The 24,687-nt window shown below is 65.9% G+C and overlaps 2 protein-coding genes across 4 annotated transcripts in view; one reads left to right on the top strand and one right to left on the bottom strand.

Annotated features, from left to right (window-relative positions):
* Nucleotides 1–17,165, top strand: part of INPP5A (inositol polyphosphate-5-phosphatase A) — a 171,451-nt gene extending 154,286 nt beyond the window's left edge. For 2 of the 3 annotated variants that reach the window (XM_078435034.2, XM_078435032.2), the window contains exons 12-16: nt 2,052–2,125; nt 12,142–12,253; nt 14,715–14,783; nt 15,560–15,646; nt 15,735–17,165. In XM_078435034.2, the coding sequence (XP_078291160.1) occupies nt 2,052–2,125; nt 12,142–12,253; nt 14,715–14,783; nt 15,560–15,640 (336 nt within the window). In that variant the 3' untranslated portion in view covers nt 15,641–15,646; nt 15,735–17,165. The remainder of the gene's footprint in view (nt 1–2,051; nt 2,126–12,141; nt 12,254–14,714; nt 14,784–15,559; nt 15,647–15,734) is intronic. The other variant, XM_078435033.2, reaches the window with a different exon arrangement.
* Nucleotides 17,166–18,573: 1,408 nt separating this feature from the next.
* Nucleotides 18,574–20,187, bottom strand: NKX6-2 (NK6 homeobox 2). The gene is made up of 3 exons (XM_060641159.3): nt 19,538–20,187; nt 19,274–19,446; nt 18,574–18,966 (listed from the first exon to the last, which is right to left on the bottom strand). The coding sequence occupies exons 1-3, from the start codon at nt 19,938–19,940 to the stop codon at nt 18,712–18,714; spliced, it is 831 nt and encodes a 276-aa protein (XP_060497142.1). The 5' UTR covers nt 19,941–20,187; the 3' UTR covers nt 18,574–18,711.
* Nucleotides 20,188–24,687: the final 4,500 nt, after the last annotated feature.

Raw genomic sequence — 24,687 nt, 5'->3', positions numbered from 1 at the left:
GGCGCCAGGCAGCGGCACCCTGACCCCGGAGGAGCAGCGAGGGCCCGCGGCCGGAGAAGCCCAGGGACTCGCGCCGGGCGGAGTCGGGAACCCGCGGCGGGAGGAAGGCGCGGGAACGCCAGTGTCCCCCGGCGCGAGCTGTTCTTTGTGGACACGTGCGTGCGCAGGGTTCGCGGGACACGGCCGTCCAGGGCGTGGCCACCGGGGGACAGGGAGGGTCTCGCGGCATCTCTGTCTGCCGTGCTGCGTTTCTCTGAGTCAGCTGGGCTGGGGGGACCAGCAGGTTGGCTGGCTCTGCGGCTGAAAAGAGTCACCGTGTGGAAAGCAACGTGCCGTCGACGTCTCCTCGAACCGCCCGTCAGCCGTGGCCAAACTTCTCCGGACGCACGGGTCCTTTCCGGAACCCCGGCTCGTGGCCTCGGGTAGGCTGGCTCCTCTCCCTTGCACACGGGACCTGCATGAAGCCAGCAGCCACCCTCAGCGCCCCCGTGCCCCCCGCACGCGGGGCCTGCCTCTGACCCGGGAAGGCCAAGAACTCAAGCGCCAGGGTGACCTACAGGAGCCACACACTATAGTCGTGTGCGTGTGCGTGTGTAAATATGAGTGTGTCTACCAGCACAGACGTACGTGTAAACGTGTGTGTAAGTGCAGGCCCTGTCCAGGCCCCAGGGAGTGTCTCTCTCTCCCTGAAGACTTCCTCTATCCCCGGCTCCACTGAGGACCCGACTCAGGAACTTTCCGGAAGCGGCTTGGCCTGGAGCCCACTCTGGAAGAGGAGCTAGAGTTTCCCCCTGATGTGGGGGCAGCAAGGCCGTGTGGTGCCCTGGAAGCCAAGCCGCCGTGGCCTCCCACAAGCTTCCCCTCCCCACGTGGTCCTCCGCCCGCCTCTCTGTGCCTCCCCTCCCCCCGGGGGCCCTCAGCCCCATGCCCGTTGGGGCCTCGCTGAGCAGGGTCATGCTCGGTGGATGTGGGCTCGCGAGTGGCTCCCGGGGGATCCGGGCCCCCGACCCCCGGCATCCGAGCCTCCCCAGGCGGGGTCTGAGGCTGGTGTCTGTGAGCGTGCAGGCTTCAGCAGGAACGTGTGTGAGGTGCGGTCAAGCGTGTGTGCAAGGGGACTGGTTACCCTCCCACCCCACAGCCCCACGACAGCTCCGTCCGGGTGTCACCCTCTGGCCCATGCGAGGAGAGCACCGGGCGCGGGTGCTCAGGCTGGGGCCGGGCTGCGTGGGGACGCGACTTACGCGCACGTCCGGAAGCTGTGGGCAGTGCAGCCTTGGCACAGCCAGCGTGGCTGGACGCCACTGGTGGCACCCCTGCCTCCCCGGGGGAGGGCGGGCTTTGGTTCCGAGGAGTCTGCGGGGCAGGACTCTCTCCTCCGCAAGCAGGAATCGTGCTCCCCGCCCACGTGTGCTCTTGGGGTCCCCCCGGTGTGCTGACTCGGCCATTCTTTTTTAACAGACATTTTTTTTAACATTTATTTATTTTGAGAGAGACAGAGTGAGCAGGGGAGGGGCAGAGAGAGGGGGAGAGAGAGAGAGAGACAGAGAGAATTCCAAGCAGGCTCCGCACCGTCCCGACACGGAACAGAACCCGCACCGTCCCGTCACAGAACCCGACACGGAGCTCGGTCTCGGGAATCGTGAGATCGTGACCTGAGCTGGAATCGAGTCGGACGCTTAACCGGCTGAGCCACCCCGGCGCCCTGTGGCCATTTTTAATCACACTCCCGTGCGAGGTCCACGTGGCTTGCTCCGTGACTTAGCTCGGGCAAAACAAAGAACTGTGTCCGCCCTGCGGGCCGCCGCCGTGGCCTGTGGCTGTGCTGTCTGCTGCCCCTCGTGGTTTTGAGAAGGGCCTCCTGGGCACCCGTGGCCTCTCCAGGGACACCAATGGGCGGCTGTCGGCAGGGCTCCCCGCACAGGTCCAGTCGGTCCGCCAGGCGTGTTTCCCGCGCGTTCCGTGGCTCCCTGCAGCGGACCGACCCCCACCCCCACCCCCCGCCGGTGCGGCACAGCAAAGTGACCTTATGTTTTTCTGTTTCTTTTCTTTAGCTCTTAGAATTTGACAAAGAGCTGTCTGTTTTTAAGGACAGACTGTATGAACTGGACATCTCGTTCCCTCCCAGGTAAGGAGCACCCGCTTGCCGGACGAGCAGGTAACCCTTCTCCCTGCGCGCCAGGCCCGCGCCTGCCCTTACACAGCCTGAAGACAGCAGCCAGCTGAGAACAAGAAGAGCTTGTTAGCTTCTGCTAGCTTCCCTTAACAAAAAGATGTTTTTAAGTATGCAAAATATTGCCTTCTCAGACTGGCACACTGGGGGCCCCCAGCAGCTGCTCTGGGTTCTGGGTCTTTCTGGGATCATCAGGGTTTTCCACAACGTCGTGTGTTGGGTGAGTTTTTGGCTGTTTTTCTCTTTCTCGGGCAGAGAAGCTTTCGCCGGGTTTTACTCCGATGTTTACGGAATCTCGCGGTCTACAGCGACGACACCCCATCCCCTCGTGAGGGGCACGGCCCACACAGGCACCCAGGCTTCAGAGGGCGTGGGGCAAAGAGAGGCCAGCAGAGGGTGGGCCAGGCATCCTGGGGGGAGGGCACCCTCAAGACATGGAGACCCTGTCCCCAGACTCCTCCCCTCCCTCTCTCTGCTTTTAGATCCCTGGCACGTTCCGGAAAGTTTGTAACGGGGGGTGGGGGGGTGCGGGGGGAGTATCACCAGACCTAACAGCTCTGCTCCCGGAACGAGCTCGAAAACCAGACGGCCCTTCGTGCGTCTGCGAGGGGCCTCCCTCCCCCGCGCCACAGTTCAGTCACACGTGTGGAGGCCGGAAGGGGGCCCCACAGACCACTGGACGAGTGACTTCCTGCGGCTCGAGGGCATGGGCAGGTGCCCCTCTGACCTCGGGGCCCAGGCTCCGGCCGAGAGGGCCACGGCGGGAGTTCCAGGGGACCAGAGAGGCAGGGACTGGGTCCTGGTTGGTGCCCCGGCGGTTCCCAGGTGGGTGCTGACCAAGCACGTCTCCTCATGGCCCCGACCCCTCACGGGTATAGCGACGTGCGGTCAGATGTCCTTCCAGACGTACCTGAGACCTGACAAGATTCTTAGGGTTTGTCACGCTGCCTCGTCCCGGGTGTGGTAGGCCAGGCCCCCCGAGTGCCCCCTGTTTGAACAACCTCCGGGGTCTCTCTCCAGGCTTTGTTGAGCTGGCGAAGAGGGAGGAGGCCTGGGGGCACCTGGGGCAGAGGCCACGGCCTTGTGGACACGGCCACCTAGAGCTGGTGTCTGCTTCTCGAGTTTCTCCCGAGTGCAGAGCTCACAGGGCCTCGTGGCCAGTGCCCTGGTGGGGAGCAGCAGAGATGCCCGCCTGGCCACCCCCCAGACACGGCGAGACTTTGGAAGGACGTCAGCCCCCACGTGGCCACATAGGACAGTGGGGTCCTGGGCTGGCGGCTCCTGGCAGGGTGGGCACGGGCCTCCCCCGGAAAGTGGCCGCCGCCCGGCAGCCCGCTCGTCTGGGGCCTCTGTCGCCCCTGGACAGGAGAAGGGGGTGATCTCGTGCCACGTGGGAGGAACTTCAAAGGGCCGCCCGTGGGTGCTGGTCGTTGTTCACCAGGGCCTGGGGAGGGGGGGCTGTGCACACGGGACGGGTTCACCCTGCCCTCGGCAAGGTCCATGACGTGTGGGAGGAGGACGGTGTCCCTGCCCCAGCCTGGCACCTGTGCACATGCCTGAGAAGGCACTCACTGCAGGTGGTGTCCTGGGCTCCAGGGCGGCCTGCGGGGCCCCTGAGCCCTTAGGGGCAGAGAGCTCGCTCTGGCTAGAGACAGGAGCTGTGACAAAGGAGGGGACACCTGATGTCCTACCGGTGCTGGCTTCACAGGCGCAGGGGCTGCTTGGCTGGTCGATTAAGTTATTAAGTGATCGATTACAGGTCGATTTCCTTTAATTAGGAAGTAACACAGTGGTGTCCCAAGATGGGCGTGTGGGACAAGAGAGGTGAAAGGGTTTTTCTAAGGAAATCGGCAGCTCTGGAACGTCAGAGCCCAGCTCCGGGTCTGAAACGCTTGTGATCTGAGTGCAGTCCCCGCATCTGCTCTGACACAGACCGACCCAGTGCTCTTAAGGCCGGTCCCCATGCTGCCCAGGGCGCCCTCCCCCCGCTGCCCCATCGTCCACCCCTCCCCCGATCCCGGGGTCATCCCCCTCCCCCCTGCCTGGGTCACGCGCCACGTTGCCCCCCTCCCCCACTGCCCAAGACACACGGCCCCTCCTCCTTCAGCTCCTCCGTATTTTTGAAACCATGTGTGTGACCAGGGCTCCCCGTGTGGGGTTTGGAGCTGCTGTACCATGTGGGAAGGGCACGAGCCCCCGTAAAGTCTGGGGAGAGAACGGGCAGTGGTCGGGGACGGTGGCTGTAAGGTTTGATGTCCGCCAGGTAAATTCTGACTCTCCTGTACGATAAGTGGTCTCAGGCATGCTGCGTGTGCGTGTGTGTGCGTGCGTGTGGGTGTGTGCACACGGTGGGGTGTGAGCTCACGCGCAGCTGTGTATGGGCGATTGCCCGCGTGGGCTGCAGCGGGCACAGACATGCACACGTGGGGGTGTGAACAGAAGATTGTGTGCAGGTGGGCGTTACTTAGGTAAGAGCGCACGTGTGTGCACGTGTGTAGGTATGGGAGTGTGTGTGCAGAATGTAGGTTACTGTGCATGTGCGTAGCATCCACAGACGCGTGGATGTGTGTGCACGTGTGTGCATGGGGGGTGGTGTATGTACACGGAGGGTGGATCTGGGGTTCGTACACACGCGTGCTTGTATGTGCGCACGTATGGGTTTAGGGATGTGTGTCTGGGTGTGTGTCTTGTATAGGTGGGTGTTGGGTGTGAGCTGGGTGTGCACATGTGCACGGGTGCGTGTACCCAGGGGCCTGTATGTGGCGTGTGCACGTCCGAGGGGGTGGGTGTGCATGAGGCAGGCTGTGTTCTTGTACATCGTGTGCGCATGAGTGTACGTGGGCGTGTATTCACGTGCAAGATGCATATGCAGAGTGTGCATTGCCCGGGCGGGGAGCGTGGGGGTGTGAGCGTGGGGGGCTGTCTCCTGGGTGTGGGTGCGCGTGTCTGGACTGTGAACAGCCACCAGCATGGAGCAGTCTCGCGGCTGGAAGCGGCTGGGGGCTTCTGACCCGGAGTGGTTTCCTCGCGCACGGTCCTTTGTCCCCTCTTGGAGCAGAGGGTGAGAAGGCCCCAGAGTGCTGCCTGCAGGAAGGAGCTCGGTGACACGGCTGTCCTGTCCCCGCCTGGGGAGAGGCAGCGCTGCTGGCTGAGTCCTGAACGCAGAAGCACCTGTTCCGGGGCCAGAGCCTTCCGGAAGATTGGCAGGCCTGAAGCGTCCCGCCCTCTCGTCCAGCTCCTTCTTGTCCCACACTCCCGGCACCGCCCGACCAGGGACACGACATCGCCCTGTGGGGAAGGAGGCAGGAACTCCGTCCCCAGCACGGGGTCTGAGGCTGGACCACGGGGCCCCCGTCTCAGTGGGGACTGTCGTTCTCCAGTGCCGGGGTGCCTGGGGGTGGGGGGTGAGCTCGAGGCATCCCCCCGCCAGCTGCCACTCCCCACCCACAGGGCGGCTGTCCTGCTGGGAGGGGGCTCTGGTGGAGGCCGGTCCCCTCGGGAAGCGCGGCACACGGGTTCTGGACCGAAGGATGCCCAGCTCGGGTTCCCCACGCTCGTTCCCTCCGACAGAGGTTTCTGTTTGCAGATGTTGGCTGGGTCCCGTGAAGATGTTCCCGGAAGGGAAAGGGTCCCCACCTTCTGCCTTTGTCCTCGTGGCCTGGGCAGGGCAGGCTTGTACACGGAGACCCCTCACTGACCGCAAAGTGCCACGCCAGTTCCTTCCCACAGCCCGGAGGGTTTTACCCAACACACGTATAGTTTGTGAACATCGCTTTTCACTTCCCAGGCTGCTCCGGGTCGGCCGGGAGGTCCGGACAAAGCACTGCCTGTGTCTCCGAGGCTGTGTGTTCTCATCCCCCCCACACGGCTCTCGGGTATCGCCAGGACTCGCTGTTGCTCTCGGTACTTGCTGGAAGGCTGTGAAGACTGGGCCCGGGCAGCCGGGGCTGTCAGGTCGTTGGTCTCAGGGAGGCCCGTGTGTGCCTCGGTCCGTCAGAACCAGGGAACCGTGGCGGCATCTGAGGGCATGTGCCCGTGCCAGTGCGTGAGCGCAAACCCTGAACATCCGTTCCCGTGGCCTCTGGCTGGTTTCCAGAATGTATCTGTACTCTCTGCCCTTTATCCAGGTGGTGAGTGCCCGGCACGCGGGTCACACAGTTTCTGGCCCTCCCGCAGCGCCGTGCCGAGCAGGACGTGCTCCGGGGGTGGCTCCCCAGGGCCCCGGGTGGCGGGCGGGTGGCGGTGCGGAGTGCCAGCTTGGCCGTGCACCCGCGAGCCCCACAGGCGTCTCATCGGCAGCCGGGCCTCGCGACGAGAGAGAGGGGTTCTTCACGAAGATGCTTGTTAGCGTTCTCCACGGACTAACACAACTTCAGTCCTAACGGATTGGAACTTAATGCCGTCGCTTTGCTGGAAAAGGTGCTGATATTCAGACGTTTACAGACTCTCCAGTCCTTCTCCACGAAGGCACAGCTCGCATAGCACCTTCCCTGGGGCCACCACAGCAGTGACCGGCCGTGGGCGGTGGTCGAGAGGCAGTGTGCCGCTCACCCCGGGGGGGGGGGGCAGGCAGAGGGACCGCGGGGGCCCTCCAGCCCCACCCTGGGCTGTGCGATGGCGCCCGCCACCCCCACCAGGCCCGGGGCAGCGCCCAGCCCGACGAAGTCCCATCCTGCCGGACGGTGCGTCCGCGGGTCTGTCAACATCCCTCCGGCAGCGGAGTGGAGCTGAAACCACATCCGTGAGCCACCGGCTCTTTGCCGTGGGAGGGGGCCGCCCACGTGCACGACTGGGGACGTCACAGGTTGGTCCTTCGGAGCCCCTGGGGTGCCACGTTGTGCAGACGTCCCAGATGTTGGCAGGTGTGAGACGGCGTGTCCCTTGCCGTGTGGCCTCAGGGCCACGGAGCAGAGCACTGTGTCCCGTGGCGCACTGCCAGGCACGTGGGGCCGATACCAGTTCTCCAAACTCCTGGGTTCTGCTTGAGAGCTTGAATTTTCTCACTGGCAAAAATTCTCTCGGATGTTTTCCTGGAGAGGAAAAATGGCTCGTTTCGTGGCCTCTTGAGAAAACTCCTGTCTGATGCCCGTGTCTGAGCGACAACAGTCTTTATGCCTTTCTAGCAAAAACAAAAACAAAAACAAAAAAGCCGTTCCATGACAATGATCTGAAACAGCCACGTGGCAGAAACCTGTCTGTCGCATCTCGTCCCACCGCGTCTCGAAACATCCCGCCTCGCGGTCTGGAGAGCCGGGAGAGTAACCACGCGTGGTTCTCAGCGTGGGGCCGCCGCACAGAAGCCACACTGAGGAACGCCACCCGCCCGTCAGCGCAACGTCAGCACCATGAGAAGGCCGGATGGCATCCTAGGGCGATCGTGAAGGCGGTTTTACCTTACAGACGCTCCCCGAAGGGTCTCGGGGACCCCCGGGGCCCACACGCCACCCCCTGAGGACAAGCCAGAAACCAGGAGTAGCCCAAGTGCCCACCGGTGGCGGGATGGATACTCGCTACTGAAGCAAAGCTCCACATGTCAGCGACTGGCTCCAGACCGCTCTCTGCACACAAATCTCCAATCGTGGCACGCGTTGAGGCCGGACGCCAGGCGTGGTGCAGGACCCGGAGACGTGACTGGTTGGCGTTGCTGGGGTCACGACCCCTGACTTTGCAGGCAGTGGCCGGAGGGCCGGCGGGGCTCCCCCCAGATGAGGGGTCGTGCGGGGGGACGCGTGGGGACGTGTGGGCCCTTCCCAGTGCGGGTGACACTTTACTATAAAGCTGATTGAGAGAACAGGAAAACGTGACCTGGGTCTGCCCCTGAGACGTTTGCAAAGTGATTTACTTTTTCGGAGGAAGCAGTGGGAAGAAACACGACCATACCTTCCCGGAGGCCAACTCCCCACGGCCGGAAGGAGAGGTTTTTCCTGAAGGAATTAATTACAGAATAAGATCAAATTGTAGCTTTAAGAAAAAAAGAAAAAAGAAACGTATGTAACAGAGCTAAACTCACCGCTTCAGGCCAGCGGAGGGGTTGTCTATCTTAACGGATGCATTTAATTTTAAATTAAGGACAAAGATGCTCTTTTCAGACTTCTTCCCGGGCCTGATTTAAAGTTTAACCACCTGTAGATTCTCATCCATAACGATCTGTGTGACGTTGTGCAGTTAGGACGAGGAGGTGCCATCTGCCAGGCCTGGCGGCTGGGAAGGAGCCAGGACGTCCGTCTGTCCAGCGGGTCTCTGGGCCCAGGTTGGATGTGGTCCACGGAGATGCGTGGGGTGGGCACCGGCAGGCACCGTGGCCTCCAGACCCGAGTCAGGCCTGTACCTTGCCCATCAGGCTTCTGGACGTGTGCCTGCCCTGAGCCAGTGGCTCCCGGCCGCACGGGGCCCCCACACTTGGACCACAGAGGGGCCTCGGGCCCCAGCCCCTCAGGGAATTACCGCTTCCCTCGATTAAGGACTCAAAGCAGCAAATGCAGTTAAAACCTACACGACGGAGAGAGGACCAGCCACTCCTGTGTCCTACTTGTCACAACGTCCTCGTGAAGAACCCAGACGCCAGCTGCCCCCCAGCCTCCTCGGCAGGACAAGCGTGGACGAGTGTGCTCCTGGCTGGGCCGGGGCCACGGATGAGCGACATCGCGTGGCACACGCCAGCCCGCCTGGGTGCTGGGGGGGGCTCGCCGAGGCCGGGTGGCGGGCTCTGTCCGGGAACACGCTGCCACTGAGCTGGGGGTCGGGGGTCGACACGGCTCTGCCCCGAGTTTCCAGAGGACAACATGCCAAGTTGCTGGACTAGAGCAAGCCCGCTGGCCAGGGGCAAAGGTCCGGGGTGGGGACAGCCGTGAGGGCAGCCGGTGGCTGTGGTGGCCCGGCTTAAATGCTGAGACGAAGTCCGGACGGAAGCTGGATGAATTCCACACGCTCAGACACGACCCTGGAGGCTCAGCTACGCCCGATGCCACCGACGCTACAGGAAACCCCTTTGCAGACCCCTGACGGTCTTCGGGTCTCGTCTAGGGCTGCGCGCAGCGCCCACACACGTGGACACACCCCAGGGCCCAAGCCCAGTGTTTGCACCGCAGGCCCGGGTTTGTGCCAGGACACAAATCTGTCAGCGGGGCGCCTGTGCACGGTGGGACCTGACAGGTGGTCACGACTCACACAGCGGTGCTGGGACGAGCCCCAGAGAAGAGCCAGAAAGGCCCAGAGCGGCGGCGAAGCTCGTGCCTCGGCCCTAAAATGTATGTGCCCAAAGGGGAGCCTCAGGCCCGACCCCACCGTGCTCGAGCAGGACCCGGCCACCACAGTCCAATGTGACTATAGGGGAGTCCAAAGGAGAAAGAGGTTGGTCCCAAGAGGTGTCCTGCTCTTGGGGGCACTGCCCTCCTCCCCACAGCCCAGGGGCCGTACCCTGTGGCCCCTGACCCCTGAGAGGGGGGCCCAGCCACTCCTGGGACCAGGGGCAGCAAGCCAGAACAGTGCCGGTGCTGGTCCAGACGGGCTGGGGGGGGCGGGGCCCGGGCAGGGTCGGGTCCTTCCTCCGCTGCGTGATGCGCTGCCCAGACGGTGGACGGAGTGCAGGGCTCCTGGCCCGATGCCACCTGTCCGCGGCCTGAGCACCTCCAGAGCCGACAGTGACTAATTCGGTGCCGGCCGTGTGCACACGCTTATCTGAAAGCAAACCGTGGCAGGGTGGGGACCAGGACCGGCGCCCTGCCCTCGCCCCCACGGAGAGGCAGAGCCGCCCGTATCTGTTGGCAGCGTGTGGTAGAGCTAACAATCGTCCACCTGTCCTCGAGGACTCGGCCTCCCTCCCTCCCTGCCCCTCGAGCTCCTTTCCTCAGGATGTGGGTAGCGGCCCCTTTGCCGCGGCTGGGCGGGCGGGTGGAGTCGCCGCGGGCCCCGAGCCGGACAACACGGCCGGGAGGGCACAAAGCCCGGCTGTGTCCGCCGGCCGAATCCGCGGGGCCAGCGCGGGTGGGGACGCCAGGCTCAGGAGGAAACGGGAGTACACCGCAGCCAGACTGGCACGTTCCGGTACGTTCCACACACCGTGGGGGTGGAGGGGCGGGGGTGCGCCCTCAGGGAGGCTGCGGGGACAGAAGCCCCTCCTGGGACCCCTGCCTGCCAAGTCGGCCCCGCCGTGTGAGCGATCGCAGACCCCCCAGCGCGTTACCGGAAGAAAAGGTACAGACGCGCGCCCATCACGGCCAGTGCAGTGCACCAGCCCCAAGCGGATAAGAGCGTCCCCCAAACATTTGGTTTCAAAAATACCAGCTGTTTCTGAAACTCCTGGAAAAGAGAAGGAAAGAAACAAAGCTACAAAGAAAAGAAGTGGGCAGGAACCGTGCCAACACCCAGCTGTCGGGCGGAACGCTGGTGGCAGAGCCCGCCCAGGAGGGGTGCCGGGGGCGGCCGGTGGCTCGGACTGCCTGGCCCCTGCCCACGGGCGCCACCGCCCCAGCCACTGGCTCTTCATTCGGGCGTGTTCCCGGACAGAGCCCGCCACCCGGCCTCGGCGAGCCCCCCCCAGCACCCAGGCGGGCTGGCGTGTGCCACGCGATGTCGCTCATCCGTGGCCCCGGCCCAGCCAGGAGCACACTCGTCCACGCTTGTCCTGCCGAGGAGGCTGGGGGGCAGCTGGCGTCTGGGTGCTTCACGAGGACGTTGTGACAAGTAGGACACAGGAGTGGCTGGTCCTCTTTCCGTCGTGTAGGTTTTAACTGCATTTGCTGCTTTGAGTCCTTAATCGAGGGAAGCGGTAATTCCCTGAGGGGCTGGGGCCCGAGGCCCCTCTGTGGTCCAAGTGTGGGGGCCCCGTGCGGCCGGGAGCCACTGGCTCAGGGCAGGCACACGTCCAGAAGCCTGATGGTCAAGGTACAGGCCTGACTCGGGTCTGGAGGCCACGGAGCAGAGGGAGAGGGGCCAGGGTCCTCCAAAGACCAGGGGCCACCTCGGGAGCAGCCCAGAAGGCCACCCACGTCCCGCTCTCGGAGCTCAAAGCAACAGGAGAAGAAGCTGCGGGTGGTTTGGGATTCACCTGAACAACTGTTCCACGAGGGAGGGTCTGAGACCCTCCTGAAGGCCGTGCAGACAGCCCACGCCGAGGGCACCCACACAGCACAGCCAGTCTGTCCACCGATGATTCAGTCCTTCCCGGACAGGACGCCCGCTGGGGGTGGGCTGGCCACTGTAGGGGCACCGAGGCGGCTGCACGGGGCCCACGGGCAGGACTGCCCCGGAGGGTTCTGGATGCAGGAGGCAGCCGGGCGTCCCCAGGATGACCTCGCGTGTCAGCTGGCGGCACCCCACTGTTTGCCGCCCGCGGGCGTGTCGCCTGCCTGCGGGTGGGTCAGCGGTGGCGGCTCCGTCCCTGGGGGCTGAGCCAGGTCAGTGGGTGGGAAGGGGAGAACCGGGCACAGACCCGTGCGCAACCACGGCGATGACCCTGTGGCCCGGGCACCGGGCACCCTTGGAGACGCGGTGCCGTGCTGGAGCAGGTGTGGGGGCAGCGTGTGTGGTCGGGCCCGGCTTCCCAAGGCATGACGGGCGTCTGGCGGGGGTCCCACTGCGGCGAGGAGACAGCTGCTGGCCCCTGGTGTGCAGGTGGGGAAGGGGGCACGTCTCCCAGTGGGACGTGGGGCGGGGGCGTGGTTTTCCCTGTGTAGGTCTTCCGTGTACCCTAGGCCACGTACGGAGCCAAAACCACAGGTGAACAGGGGATTCCATTTCTGTAAAGGAAAGGCTTGTCCCAAGATCCCATTACAGCCAAGATTCCAGTGAGGACTGAAATTGCAAGTTTGGCCTTGTGTTCTGGAAACTTCTCACCGTGCATTCCTTCCCTGCATAGCGCTGGCCATCCCACGTGCACGGGCAGCCCACAGGGCCCTCCCCGGGGGACGCGGAGGACGGTGGGAGGAGGGGCCGGAGCCGGCGGCTGACCGGGTGCCTTTGTGTCCCCCCAGCTACCCGTACAGCGAGGACTCCGGCCAGGGCAGGCAGTACATGAACACGCGGTGCCCCGCGTGGTGCGACCGCGTCCTCATGTCTCCGTCCGCCAGGGAGCTGATTCTGAAGGTGAGTGCCAGAGCCGCCCCGGGACCAGCCACGCGGGGGAGACCCGGGACGAGTCCTGGCGTCAGACCCAGCGCTCAGGCCTCAGGGGCCCCTGCGACATCCCGTACCTTTCTGAACCCGAGACGGGCACACGTGGTCGTCAGCGCTTTAAAAATCATCGCGGTTGATTGTATCCTGGGGAACTAAATGTGCTCTGGTCCACGAGAGAGCGCGTAGGCTGCAAAGTGTGGTGGAGACGTCTGCCGTTATCTTCCTGAGTTGTGAATCACGAGCCTGATTCACATCTGGGCTCGACAGGGCGAAGACGGACGGGCGACATTCAGGAGGTGGCACACCGCACTGGGTGTTGGGACGTTTGGGCTTCCTGTGGCCTCCTGATTTTCCAGAATCTTCCGTGTCCACATTCCAATACAAAAAGAGTGTTTTCAGAAGGATCCAGTCCTGCGCTGGTTTTGTCCACCCGGTAGTGAAAACGCGTCACCCTGGGGTGAGGTGGGCGTGCCGCGGTCCAGTGCCCAGTGTTCAGAGCAGACGGGGGCACATCTTAGGTGGGGGCCGTCCCCGGGACCGCTCGGCTGGGCCCTGGGTCCTCCCCCGGGGACGCGGAGCGCGCCGGGCCAACAGCGGTCACGGCCAGGAGGGCGGAGCCCCCCACGTGCCGCCCCACCACACACCTCCCCGGTGCCCCCTACCCCGTGGGCCCCCGCTGCCCTTTTCCTCGAGGGCCCAGCTCTCCACGTTCTTCCCCGAGCCCAGAGCGGCCTGGGCCCGTGGAGAGGAAGCCGGCTGGGGGACTGGGCTGGAGGCAGGGGCTTCGATGGGTCCGCGGCAAGCCTGCCGTGGCGGGGCCTCGGCAGTCCTACCCCGGGCGGTGCGCAAGGCCCGCACCCACCTGTGGCCCCCTGGCCCCCAGGGCCCCTCCCCCACTGGCCTTCCTGGCTGACACTGCAGGGGACGTGGGCCACGAGCGCACAGACCCGGGGCCTGCCCGGCGCCCGGCGTGGACGCAGCGGTGCCCGCCCTCTGGCGCTCGGGAGACGGCCGTGTGCGGTCGCACGGAGGCCCACGGCATCGCGTCCCTGCCGGCCGTGACCGTGTGGGGTGAGTGGGGCACAGGGCCGCAATCAGCATGGGGCCCCCGGGGCCTCGGGGACAGGCAAGGGGCAAGCCGTCCACAGGGAAAACAACCACGACCAAGGAAACCGCATTTGCAGCGAACTCTCGGGAGCCAGCTGCCGAGCACCATCTCTGGTGTGCCGCCCGGGCTTGACGTGGCTCCGTGGAAGGGGCTGCCCGCTCTTCTGTGTTCTCTCACGTCTTCTCCGAGCTTTGATGCCTCGGCCCTGGAAGGGGGGGGGGGGGGCGGGCCGGGGCTGGAGGGGAGGGTCCCCCCCCCCCCCAACAGATGTCCCCCCCGGCCCTCCCGGGGGGCTGCCCGGCGGCAGCGGGCCTTACAGCGGGAGCAGACGCGCACCGCGAGCAGCCCCTCGGCCTCATCCATCATGCCACGCTCCGCCACCTCGTCATCATGTCCCGTTCTGCTTCCCCGGCCCTAAAACACGAAAGGTGGCGGGCTGGCGGCGCGGGCTGGGATCCGCGGGGATGATCGCGTTGCTGTAATTTGTTTATCTGTCTCGAGATTATGCGGTTGGAAGTCCACAATTTTATGCTGCCGTTGTAAATTACCGGGCCGCGTTTGATGAATGTCCCCTCCTTCCGCAAGGCCGCGCCGCCCCCGTGAAGGATGGGGCGTGCTCACGCCCGCGGTGCCGGTTACGTGTTCATACTTTCTGGCAGGCGACCACGCTGGGAAGTACATCTGACCTTAAGCCTCCTACTGCATTAAAGATAATTCAGTTTTAACTTTATAGTCTCACACGCTCCAGCTGCGGGTGTAAAATTCCGGTCCAGTCGGAGCTGACTGATGGCCGGCAGCGAACCCTCAGGGTCGCACCCAAAATACCGGCGGCGGCCGCGGGCTGGCAGAGCCGGCGAGGAGGGAGGGGAGCCGGTGTGCGCGCAGCGCTTAATTAGCGTGTGCAAAGTGCCCCGTGCAGCAGCGGGGAGTCAGTGGCGGCTGCGTCCTGTGAACCGAGTTCCGGGTTAATACAACAGGCTGTCAGAACAGATGTACACGGGGCATCTGGAGCCCGATAAGCTGCTCCAGTGCCGGGGTGGGGGGCAGCCCGGGAAAAAAGCTCACGGCGGCACTAACTGCCGTTGAGCAAGGGCTCTGGCAGGGGCACGTGCTGCGGCCCCCGGCCCGACTCCCGTCCAGGAGCAGGGAGGGTCGGGGGCTCCCAGGGCTTCCAGAATGTTCTGCGTGCTGGCCGGCTTCTCCCTCTGAGGGGCCGGCCAGAGACCTGCATGCAGGGAGCTGGGCGGGGGCGGTAGCTGGCGCTCCCCAAGGAGGCCCCACCGTTCCTGCCTCCCACACGGTTCTCTCTGTTTGCTTCCCCAGTCGGAGAGCGAGGAGAAGGTTGTCACCTACGACCACATCGGGCCCAACGTCTGCATGGGAGACCACAAGGTGATGTGCCTTTGCTGCGGGGCGGGGCGCGGCCCGATCGGCGGACGGCGGCGGGTGGCGGGCGGCGGGCAGGGCCGGGCCGCCGCTTCTCCTCGGTCGGCCTCCACGGCACAGGCCACGTTTGGTCTGTTTATTTGCTTGTAATAAATACCAGAAGGTAGGCAGGCAGGCAGGCAGGTAGGTGGATTAAGAAGGCAGAACAAAATACAGAATTGTGCTATTTATACGAAAATACCGTCTACAGCCGATGATTTCTGAGGGTCGTTCTTCTAGCGTGCACTTGGGCTACTGTAGTGGCCTTCTCGTGCCGAGCCGCGTCCACAGTGCAGGTGGGAGTGGGAGTGCTCTGTGGGCACGAGGAATTGCGTGCAGGGGCCACCTTGGTACAAGCGGACGGCCCTCACGCCAGGGCCCCGCAGGCTCACCGAGGGCGGTGCCGGCCCTGTCCCACCTTCAGCCAAATCAGAGACTGGCACTCGGTCCTGTCCGCAAGGCCTCCGGGCCGTGACCCCCGGCACCGGTCCTTCCCCGTGCTGGTTGGGGTTTATCCAGCGGTCTGTGGGTGAGCTTCTCCCCACCCGGAAGCGATACCCGCTTGACAAAACGCGAAGGCGCGTGGCCCCGGTTCTGGGTCCGGTCACCCGGCCCGGCTCCGGTTCTGGGTCAGCTGGGCTCACGTTGGTGCCAGCGCACAAGCCAGGGGGCGCGGCTGGGGCGGTCGGGGGTCAGGGTCAGCTCGCGGCCGGGGTCCTGACGCCCTCTCTTCTCCGCTGCAGCCCGTGTTCCTGGCCTTCCGCATCGCGCCCGGGGCAGGTAAACCTCACGCCCATGTGCACAAGTGTTGTGTCGTGCAGTGACGTGTGGTAAATATGACTCCTTCCCTCGAGTTCACCTTTTCTCAGCTTTTCCTGGTGTGTTTGTTCCTTTAACAAATGACACATTCCGCGGCAGGGAAGCGATGGCAGCGACAGCAGAGGGCCCTTCGCGAGACCTCCCCGTAACTCGAGGAGCAAGTGGAAGTCGCGTCCGTGAAATCCGTACTCCTAACAGCTGCATCGACAAACCCGCCCGAGCGCCACCCGCTAGACGGCCGGCCCCACACTTCGCTTCAGCCTCCGGACCGTTCCGGAAAAGCCTCACATACCTCACTGTCTTGTCTGTTCGTGTGACATTTAGTAGAAATAGTGGGTTTTTGTAATAAGTCACCGTCCTGTTGCCAAAACTCTACAGACAGCAGAGGGAGTCTGTATTTCAGGCTCCAGGGTTTCAATTTTTAACAATTGTCAGCGTGGGAAGAGCGTCTCCGGCGTAGAAAGCCCACGGGCGTCACCCCCCTGCCAGCTGGAGGCGAGCCCGGGGTGGGCGGCGGGCGCGGGCTCTTTGCCGCCTCAGGCAGCGTGGCTGCTGTGCTCCGCCCCCCCCCCCTTTCCGTGTTATTTACTCTAACTGCCGTGTTACGTGGTTTTTGAATTACACTGCAGCTGCTTTCCATTTTTATATATATAAATATATATAAATATATACTTTTTAAAAATAATTTATAAACCTTACCAAAACTTATGCTAAATACACTTTCCAGTACGAATGCTCGAGAGTGTCCTATCAGCAGGTAGAAGTGGAGTCTAGGAGCTCAGTTTTGCGTAGATCACGCGGACGCATCCGAGAGTACGGCCGGCGGGGCGCGAACGTCGGCCACGGCACGTCTACACTTGCAGATTCTTACTCCTATGCCTTTTCTTCTGTGTAACATTAAGGACTGAATGTGAAGTTTGTAGCTAGCTCGGGTGTACCTTTTAAGAATTTTGTAACCTGTCTGTCTGTCTTTTGTTACTGTTCTATGGTGCCAAGTATCCCACGTAAAACGATAATATGGGAGGAATGAAAAACCACAATATCTAGTCTGCTTCAGGTAGAAGTCGCTTCTAACATGGGCTGTATATAAAAAAACATTAACCGTAAGTTCCCTCGGCTGCTCAGCTGCAACCAACCTACGTGATGGCCCTGCTGCAAACGTTCTCTCCTAGCACGAAGTACGGCATTAAAGGTCATTGCAGTGCCTGTGGATGAAACACAAACGTGGGTTTTATTGATTTGCTCTAGAACACTACAGAATTCCTGGACTGTGTAAAGGCCTCAGATGCTCGTCTTTAGGTGAATCACTACCCTTGCAAGTGATCGGGTGTCCGCTCGCCGAATCTGTCCTTGACCGCGCGCGTTGGGGGTCTGTGTCAGTGCTGTGGCCCCTCTGCTCTGTCCACGCGCCACACGGCAGTCCCGCCCCACGCCATTCTGTCTCACGGGGTTTCATTGTTGGTCACTGTGGAGGCCTTTAGAAACGACCGCTCCGGTTCCTAAGCAATAAAATTGATCCTGGTGAAAACAGTGCCGCGTCCGCTTTGTTTCTTCCTTCCCTCTCCCGCCTCCTTTGAAATGCTAAGTAGCGGAGGGCGAGCCTTTGTGGGCTGTTCCTTCCGATGCGGCCCCGCGGAGATCCGGGAATCCCCTTCCGTGGACGGTGGTAGCTAATGGCAATTACCCCTCGGCCTTTGAAAAGGAGATTATAAAAACGCACTGCATTCCGCGAAAGTTGAAAACTGGAAATTCCTCCGCTCTTAACTTGAGCTGAGAGAACAGTTCACTCGCAGAAATGAGGCAGATTTCGAGACCGCGCCATTAAAGAGAAAACCAGCCAGCGGTTCAAAAGAAATGTCTTTTGTAAAATGGTGCGGCCACTGTGGCAGAGACCGACTTCAGCCTTTCACGTTTCTGTCTGACGTTTTAAAAAACGCCTTCCGGGAGAACAGTTGTCGTACTGTCATCACTTGTATTTAATTTTTAACTTAAAAGTCAACAGTTAATGAGCAGTAGGACGCAACCACGTGGAGCCCCGGCTCCGGCCCCGAGCGGCCGGCCGGGCCGGCCCCCCGCTACCAGGGCCGCTGCCCTCGGGGCCCAAAGCCGCCCGGTCCGCGGGCCTCGCTGTCCCTGTGCGGGGTCGCTTTGGAGTGCCCTCCGGCGCCCGAGTCTGGATCAAACAGCAGCTTCTGCCGGTTGAAGACTACGGGCCGGGGGCTGCAGGGGCCCCGGTGCAGAGTTTAAAACCCGACGTGTTCGTGGGCTGCGCTCCGAGTGCGGGCTCCGGGGGCGGAAAGCTTAGCCGCGGAGGCGTTCCCGGATGTGCCAGACCAGACCGGTCGGCCCGAGCCGCGGGGCCCAGCGGCGGCGTAGGCCTCGCCCCTGGCCCCTCGCCCGCCCCCGGCTTTCCCAGGAGGAGGACGCGCGCGCGGGGTGGGGAGGGGGGGCTCACCTGCCGCAGACCTCCGCCACTGAGCCGGCCCCGCAGCCCCGGGGACCGCGCCCGCTCGCGAGCGCAGGTGGCGGCGCGGGTCGGAGGGGCGCCGCACCTGCCGCCGCGCGCACACCTGCCGCCCGCGCCCCGTGCGCGCCGCGTCTCCGTCCGCGTCCCCGTCCGGCCCCGCTGGGCGCTCGCTGGCGTCGCGGCTCCTTCCTCCGGCTCTCCCGGGGCGGCCGAGGGGTCGCGGGGCCGGGCCCTCGCGGACCCCTCGCTGCTGCGAGCTGCCGCCGCCCGGGCGCGGGGACACGGCGGGGCAGGGAGGCCGGGGCCGCACCGCGCCCCCGCCGCCGCCGCCAGCCCGGCCCCCGCGGGGACGAGGCCTGGGCCGGGGGACCCGCGGGGCGGGGAAGTGGGGGGGGGGGGCGTGCGGAGAACGGAGTTCTCGAGAAGGAAGACACACGCGGTGCAGCCTCGGGAGCCGCGGCTCCGCCGGGAACGTGTTAAATAATTTATTGATTATACAAAGTGATTCCGCCCGGGACGCGCGGCCGCCTTATAACTTATTCTGTAAAAATATATATACACGCGGGCGGGCGGCGGCGAGGGGCGCCGGCCCGCCCCGACCCTGCTTGCTCACAAGGCGTCCCCCGCGCCGCCGCCGCACGGGCTGACCAGCGCCAAGTTCGCGGGTTTGTGCTTCTTGAGCAGCCGCGTGATCTTCTCGTCGTCCGAGTTGGGGTCCAGGGGCCGGTTGTACTCGTCGTCGTCCTCCGCGTCTGAGCCGCCCACCTTCAGCTTCTCGGCGTCCGAGTCCTGCTTCTTCTTGGCCGACGCCATCTCCGCCGCGTGCCGCTTGCGCCACTTGGTCCGGCGGTTCTGGAACCACACCTGCGGCGGGGAGCGGGGGGTTGGGGTTGGGGTTGGGGGGCGGTCAGGCGGCTCCCCGGGCGAGACCCCCGCCGCCCGCGTGGACGCGCAGGGCCCTCGGCGGCAGCTCCTCGGCCCGGCCGCGGGGCAGCGGCGCCCCCGGGGGGGCTGCGGGAGGCTGGGGGCGGGGGGGGGACGGGGCGGGGGGCGCGGGCTGGCGGCCGGTCGCGCGCCGTTCGCCGGACGCGGGCGCCGGGATCCCCTCCCGCCACCGCCACGTTCCGCGCAGCGGGGCCCGCGGGAGGCCGCCCAGCTCCCGGCCGCTCACCTTGACCTGGCTCTCGGTCATGCCCAGGGAGTAGGCGAGGCGCGCGCGCTCCGGGCCCGCCAGGTACTTGGTCTGCTCGAAGGTCTTCTCCAGCGCGAAGATCTGCTGGCCCGAGAAGGTCGGCCGCGAGTGCTTCTTCTTGCCGTCCTTGTCCAGGACCCCGCCGGCCTGGGCTGCAAAGCGGGTTGGCGGCGGCGGTGAGCTCGGCCGGCCGCCCCGCGCCCCGCGCCCCGCCCCCCGCCTCCCCGCGCGCGCGCCACCTACCCGGGCCGGCCAGGCGCGGGTCCCTCCAGGGCGAGCCCTGCACCACGCCGGGCCAGAAGATGGGCGGGCGCCCCGGCAGCTCGGCCAGTGGCTTGGGGTAGCCGCGCGCCACGGCCGCGGGCCCGAAGTAGACGCCGGCCGACGACGCGAGCCCGTTGAGACGGGGCAGGCCGCCCAGGAGGCCGCCGCCCGCCGCGCCCACCGGCCGCCCCAGGATGTCGCTGATGCCGTGAGGGGTGCCGAGCGGCAGCTGCGCGCCCAGGCCGCCCAGCGCGGGCGCCTTGAAGCCGGCCGGGCCCTGCAGCGCGTACGGGAACAGCGACGTCTTCATCTCGGCCATGTTGTGCAGCGCGGCCAGGGGCGCGCTGCTCAGCACGAACGCGCCCGGGCGGTTAGCGTCCATGGGCGCCGCCGCCGCCGGCCCGGGCGCCCATCCGGGCCCCGCCGCCGCCGCCGCCGCCGCCCGCCGCCCGCGCCCGCCGGCCCGGGAAGTTCGCGCGCGGCCCGGGGCGCCGGCTGCAGCGGGGCGCTCGGGGCGCGGGCGCCGACGGCCCGGGGAGGCGCGAGGGCGGCGGCTCCGGCGCGGGGCTGTGCGGCGGCCGCGGGGTCGGCGGGGCAGCGGCGGGACGGCGGCGGCGGCGGCGGCGGCTCCGGGGCGGATCGGAGCGGCGCCGCGCGGGCCGGACGCGCTGATAACCGCGGGGGCCCCCGAGCGGCGCGCGCGCTGATTGGCTGCGGGCGCCCGCGGCCCGGCCATTGGCCAGCGCCCCGCCCGTCTGCGCGCCCCCGCCGGCCGCGCACTCCATGAAGGGCCCATTAGCGCGGCAGGTGCCTCCCCGGCTGTAAATTTGCCCCCTGATTTATCTCCCCCGGGACGAAATAAATCCCGTTGGATGGGAGTTTAGTTAGGCAAAGGTTTTAATGGGGAATCGGGAAAAAATACGAGAACATATTTTATCGCTCGAAAGAATGCAGATTTGAGGATCCGCTCGGCACGTTCTGTGCGTCCCGTTCGGCGAAGAGCCCCCAGGTGTGCGGGCGCGGGGAGCCGGTTGGCACCGTCGTGGGGACACGGCCAGAGCGCCGGCCCGGGCTCAGGTTTCGGGGAGCACCGCGAACAATCGGGGCGGGGGGGACGTTCCCTGTGACGCAGACGGGTGGAGGACGCTGGACCTCGTGGCCCGCGCGCCGAGGGGCCAGCGCGAATCTGCTCCGCTGGCGCGGTTGGCGAGACCCGCCGGGGGCCCCAAGCGAGGTGGCCGGCCTCGCGCGCTGCCAGGCGGGCAGTTCCCTGTCCCCTCCCAGCCCGCGGCACTGCCCTCTGCAGGGTTGGGGCGCGCGGACGGTTCGGGCCTCCCGGCCCCGCGTTTCCCGGAAGGCCACCTCAGCCTCGAACTCCCACCCGGACCCCACGACCGAGCCCACGTGCCGCTGCTGTCTCGTGGAGAAGAGCGACGTGGCCGGCTCAGAGCCCCGAACCCAGGGCGCGTGGGCCACGGTCGGGGCCTTGACCTGTGTGCGCTCCCGAGGCGCAGCGGGCAGTAGCGCCGCCTTCACGGGACACGCGGGGCCCAAGCCGTCCCCCCTGCTACGAAAAGCCCCCCCGCCCACGGCCCCGCTGGGGGGATTCAGGGAGATCGCTGCGGACTCCGCGCCTGCGAGGAGCAGGCGCTGAGTAAGACGCTGGCCGTTGTCGCCTCTAGTCTCTTGGGCGGCGTCAACTGATTCGTAAGTGGCGGCCGCTACTGTTGCTCGCTGCCTGCTGGGAGCCGTGACCCCAGCGTGGGCGAACGGACCGCCTGTCTCGGGCCTGGTGCGGTTCCGTTAGCAACGACTTTCCCGTTTCCCCCGGGCCGCCAGGGTTTGGATGGTGCGAGTGGAGGCGACCCTCCCGGCTCTGTGCGGGGACCCAGCGTCCCCTCGCACGGCGACCTTCGGGGGTCCATTTTCGTTTTGTGCCGTTAGCGGCGGGGTCTTGGCGCCGCGAGCCCCTACGCCAGATCGCGGCTGGAAAGCCACTGGCCGGCTGGGCTGCGCGGGCCTGAGGGCTGGGGGTCGCCCCTGCGTCCCGTGCGCGCGCGCCGTGCTGCCCAGGAGAGGCTGCGGCACGTGCGGGGCCCTCAGCTCCGTGTGCGGCGCAGCCCCGCGCGCACGGGGGTTCCTGCCTCCCCGCTTCCCGGGCCAGGGCTGCACTCGCCCGATCCGGGTGACCTGCCCCAGCGGGGCCCGGCCCCCAGGACACCCGCCCCGGCCTCGCTTGCAACACACCCCACGTCCCCGGGGCAAACAGCCGCGTGTGCGCCCTGAGAGCCTGGCCGCGGGGGCACTCTGCCCGCAGGATGGGGCCCCAGAGGCCGAGGCACCGCCGCGCAGGCTGGGACTCCGGGGGGGGGGGGGGGGGGGAGGGCCGCGGGGGCGGGGGGAGGAGGAGACCGGGTGGGCGGGGCAGGTGGGCGGGGCCTTGCGCGGGGCGGGGTCACTCCCTCCTCCGGACACGCCCTTTGCTCTTCGGGACCCGAAGAGCCTTCTGGCGGTGGCGGCCAGAAGGGCCTCTGGGGCGCGCCCGGCGGGACCACAGGGGCGCGCAGTCCTTCCGAACGGTGCGGGCGGCCCTGGCTCGGAGGCAGGAGGACCCGCCAAGCTCCCGGCGCCGCGCTTTGGGCGAGAGCCTCCCGGACGTCTTTCACCGCGGAGGAAGCAGATCCCGAGTCGCTGTCCTGCGCCCCAGCGACCCCGGGTCTGTCCACGTCGCCCGGCCCTCCCTGCGCTGCGGCTGGGGTGTCCTCTGGCCTCAGCGCGCGCGTCTCCCCGGGGAGCCGGTGGCCGCGGTGCGGGACCAGAGCGCGGGGCGAGGGCCGCGCGTCTACCCGGCGCTCCGGGGTTCCCAAGGCCGCGCCCCGGACGGTCCCCAGCCTCCTGGAGGCCGCTCCTCGGGCCCCCCTCCCCCGGTGCCCGGGTCCCGCGGGTGAAGGCCTGTGGACTTCGGCGTCCTCCCCGCCCGCCGTCTCTGGCCTGCGCCCCCGCCGCCCCCTCCCCGGGGCTCCCACCCGCACCCCGTTCGGCGCCCCCTGGCGCAGCCCCTCCTCCGGCGAAGGTGGCCTGCGGGGAAGCAGCGCCTCTGGGCTCCCAGCTTCGGGCGGACCTCCGCCGCCAGAGCCGAGAGGTTCGAGAATGCCATCTCCTGGTCTTGAAGAAAACGTCCTACAAAGGAGCGCTTTTCGGGGCGAACTTACACGTTGTCGGGAAGCGCAGAGCGCGCTACTTGGCACAGACCCTCATGCGTTCGATCGTATTTATTCGGCACCTACTACGTGCCGGGCGCGCCCGGGAACGCAGCGCTCCACGACCCCTCGCGCACTGGCAGGTGCGGGTGGGTAACGAACGATTAACAGGGGGCTTGGGGAGTGTCTGCCCGACGGACCGGCTCGCTGGGGGAGGCGGGTCGGGAGGGTGGGCCCCTGCGGAGGGCGGGCCGGGGTCAAGTCCTCGCAGCCGGCTCCTTGGGCGGAGGCGGGAGGGGAGGCGGGCCCAGGAATGGAGCTTGGATTCAGGAGCCATCGAGTCCTCGGAGACGTTATCAACGAAGCGGTCCTCCGTCTGTGCTCCGCTCGTCGTGGTCGCTGAGCTGCGGCCCGCCGGGACCATGGCCACTCTGGGGGCCACCCCTGCAAAGGGCCCTTGCTTCGCGCTCATGATCCTCAAACCCTCGCACGACGAGGCCTCACGGGGGTCCGACTCAGGAGTTGCTGAGCTAACCCAGGGGTCCGCGAGCCTAAGAAGACCACGGAGGTGCCCGGATGTAACCCCTGCAGCGTCCGGGTCACAGAGCGAGGGAAGAGGTGCGGGAGCCCAGACCCACGCGGTTGGGCTGGGCCGCTCAGAGGAGGCCGACCTTTGCCACAGGAGGAGGGGCAGGAGCAAGTCCCACCCTCCTCAGCAAACACCCCTGGGGCCCCACGCAGAGCCCCCGAGCTCCCCGAGCCTCTAGTGGCCTCACCCTGCGTGCGGGAGCTGAGGGTGACCCCACCCCCACCCTTGCCAGAGGAGGCCCTGAGGTGGGAGGGGCTGGAAGAGGAGGCCTCCCCCGTCCCACCCCTTCCACCTCCCCACCCCTTCCCCCCTCCCCCCACTTGCACTGCTCTGCGGCCTGCACGCCAAGGCCTGGGCCGCTCCCCAGTGAGTATCAAGCCCCCTCCGGGTAGCAGCACCTGCCGAGTGGTCATCTCTGAGCCTGTCACCTTGTCAGCACCCAGGTCAGCGGAGACTCCACGCTCAGGTGCCTCGGGGCTGAGTAAATACTATGGAATGGAATGGAATGGGCCAGCATCCGGCCCCACCTGCGGGGGGGGGGGGGGGGGGGTTCCAGAGCCCCTGGCGGGGTGGGGGAGGGGTTCTGTGCTCCCCCAGGGTTCAGTAGGCACCTGGCCCCGGCCGAATGAATGCTCCCATCCTCCGCAGATCCTCTGCTCCCTGTGCCGAAGCTCCTCCCCCAGCGTGGGGACCCCCCCCCCCACCAGGCCCCTCCCACATTGCCCCTCCCGCCACCCCAGCTCCTCTCCCCTAACTCCAGCACCTTTGTTCCTTCAAAGTTATTTATTTGGTAAATGTAATGGCCGTAGAGCGTCACCCTCGTGTCCCTAACAGCCTGGCTGCAGCCTTCACTTCCCTTCTCCGGAGCCTGCACGGATCGGCTCCACCCCCTGCCCTGGGTCTGCTGGAGTCCCTGTCTTGCTGGGGACCTTTGCACACACACCCGTCTCCCAGAACAAGTGTGTGTGTGGGGGAGGGTGGGTGCCCTCTACATGGGTTCTGTGCAGGCTGTGACGACTTCTGACCCGGCCACACAACTGTGGGTCATCTCTGCTTGGGAGACACATGTCCACAGGCCCCTCTTGGCTGCTGCAGGTGCCCACAGGCAGACGTGCCCGCGACCTCTGCTGATGCACAGCCAGTGTCTATCATTAGCTTCTGGAGAAAGCCTCTCAAGAGACTGGCACCTCCCACCTCCTTGGCCAGAGGGCCAAGACTCACTTGTGGCTACCTGACCTCTCCAGTCAGGATGGCCCCTCCCGGCGCAGGCGCTCTGGGCTCTGGTCTGCCTCCTCTGCTTCCAGGGTCCTTCCCTTGGGACTCACGCTCTCCATGGAGAC

The sequence above is a fragment of the Panthera onca genome, chromosome D2, assembly GCF_046562875.1.
Source record: "Panthera onca isolate mPanOnc1 chromosome D2, mPanOnc1 haplotype 2, whole genome shotgun sequence".
NCBI classification, from domain to species: Eukaryota; Metazoa; Chordata; class Mammalia; order Carnivora; family Felidae; genus Panthera; species Panthera onca.
This window is presented reverse-complemented; position numbering and strand designations above follow the sequence as displayed.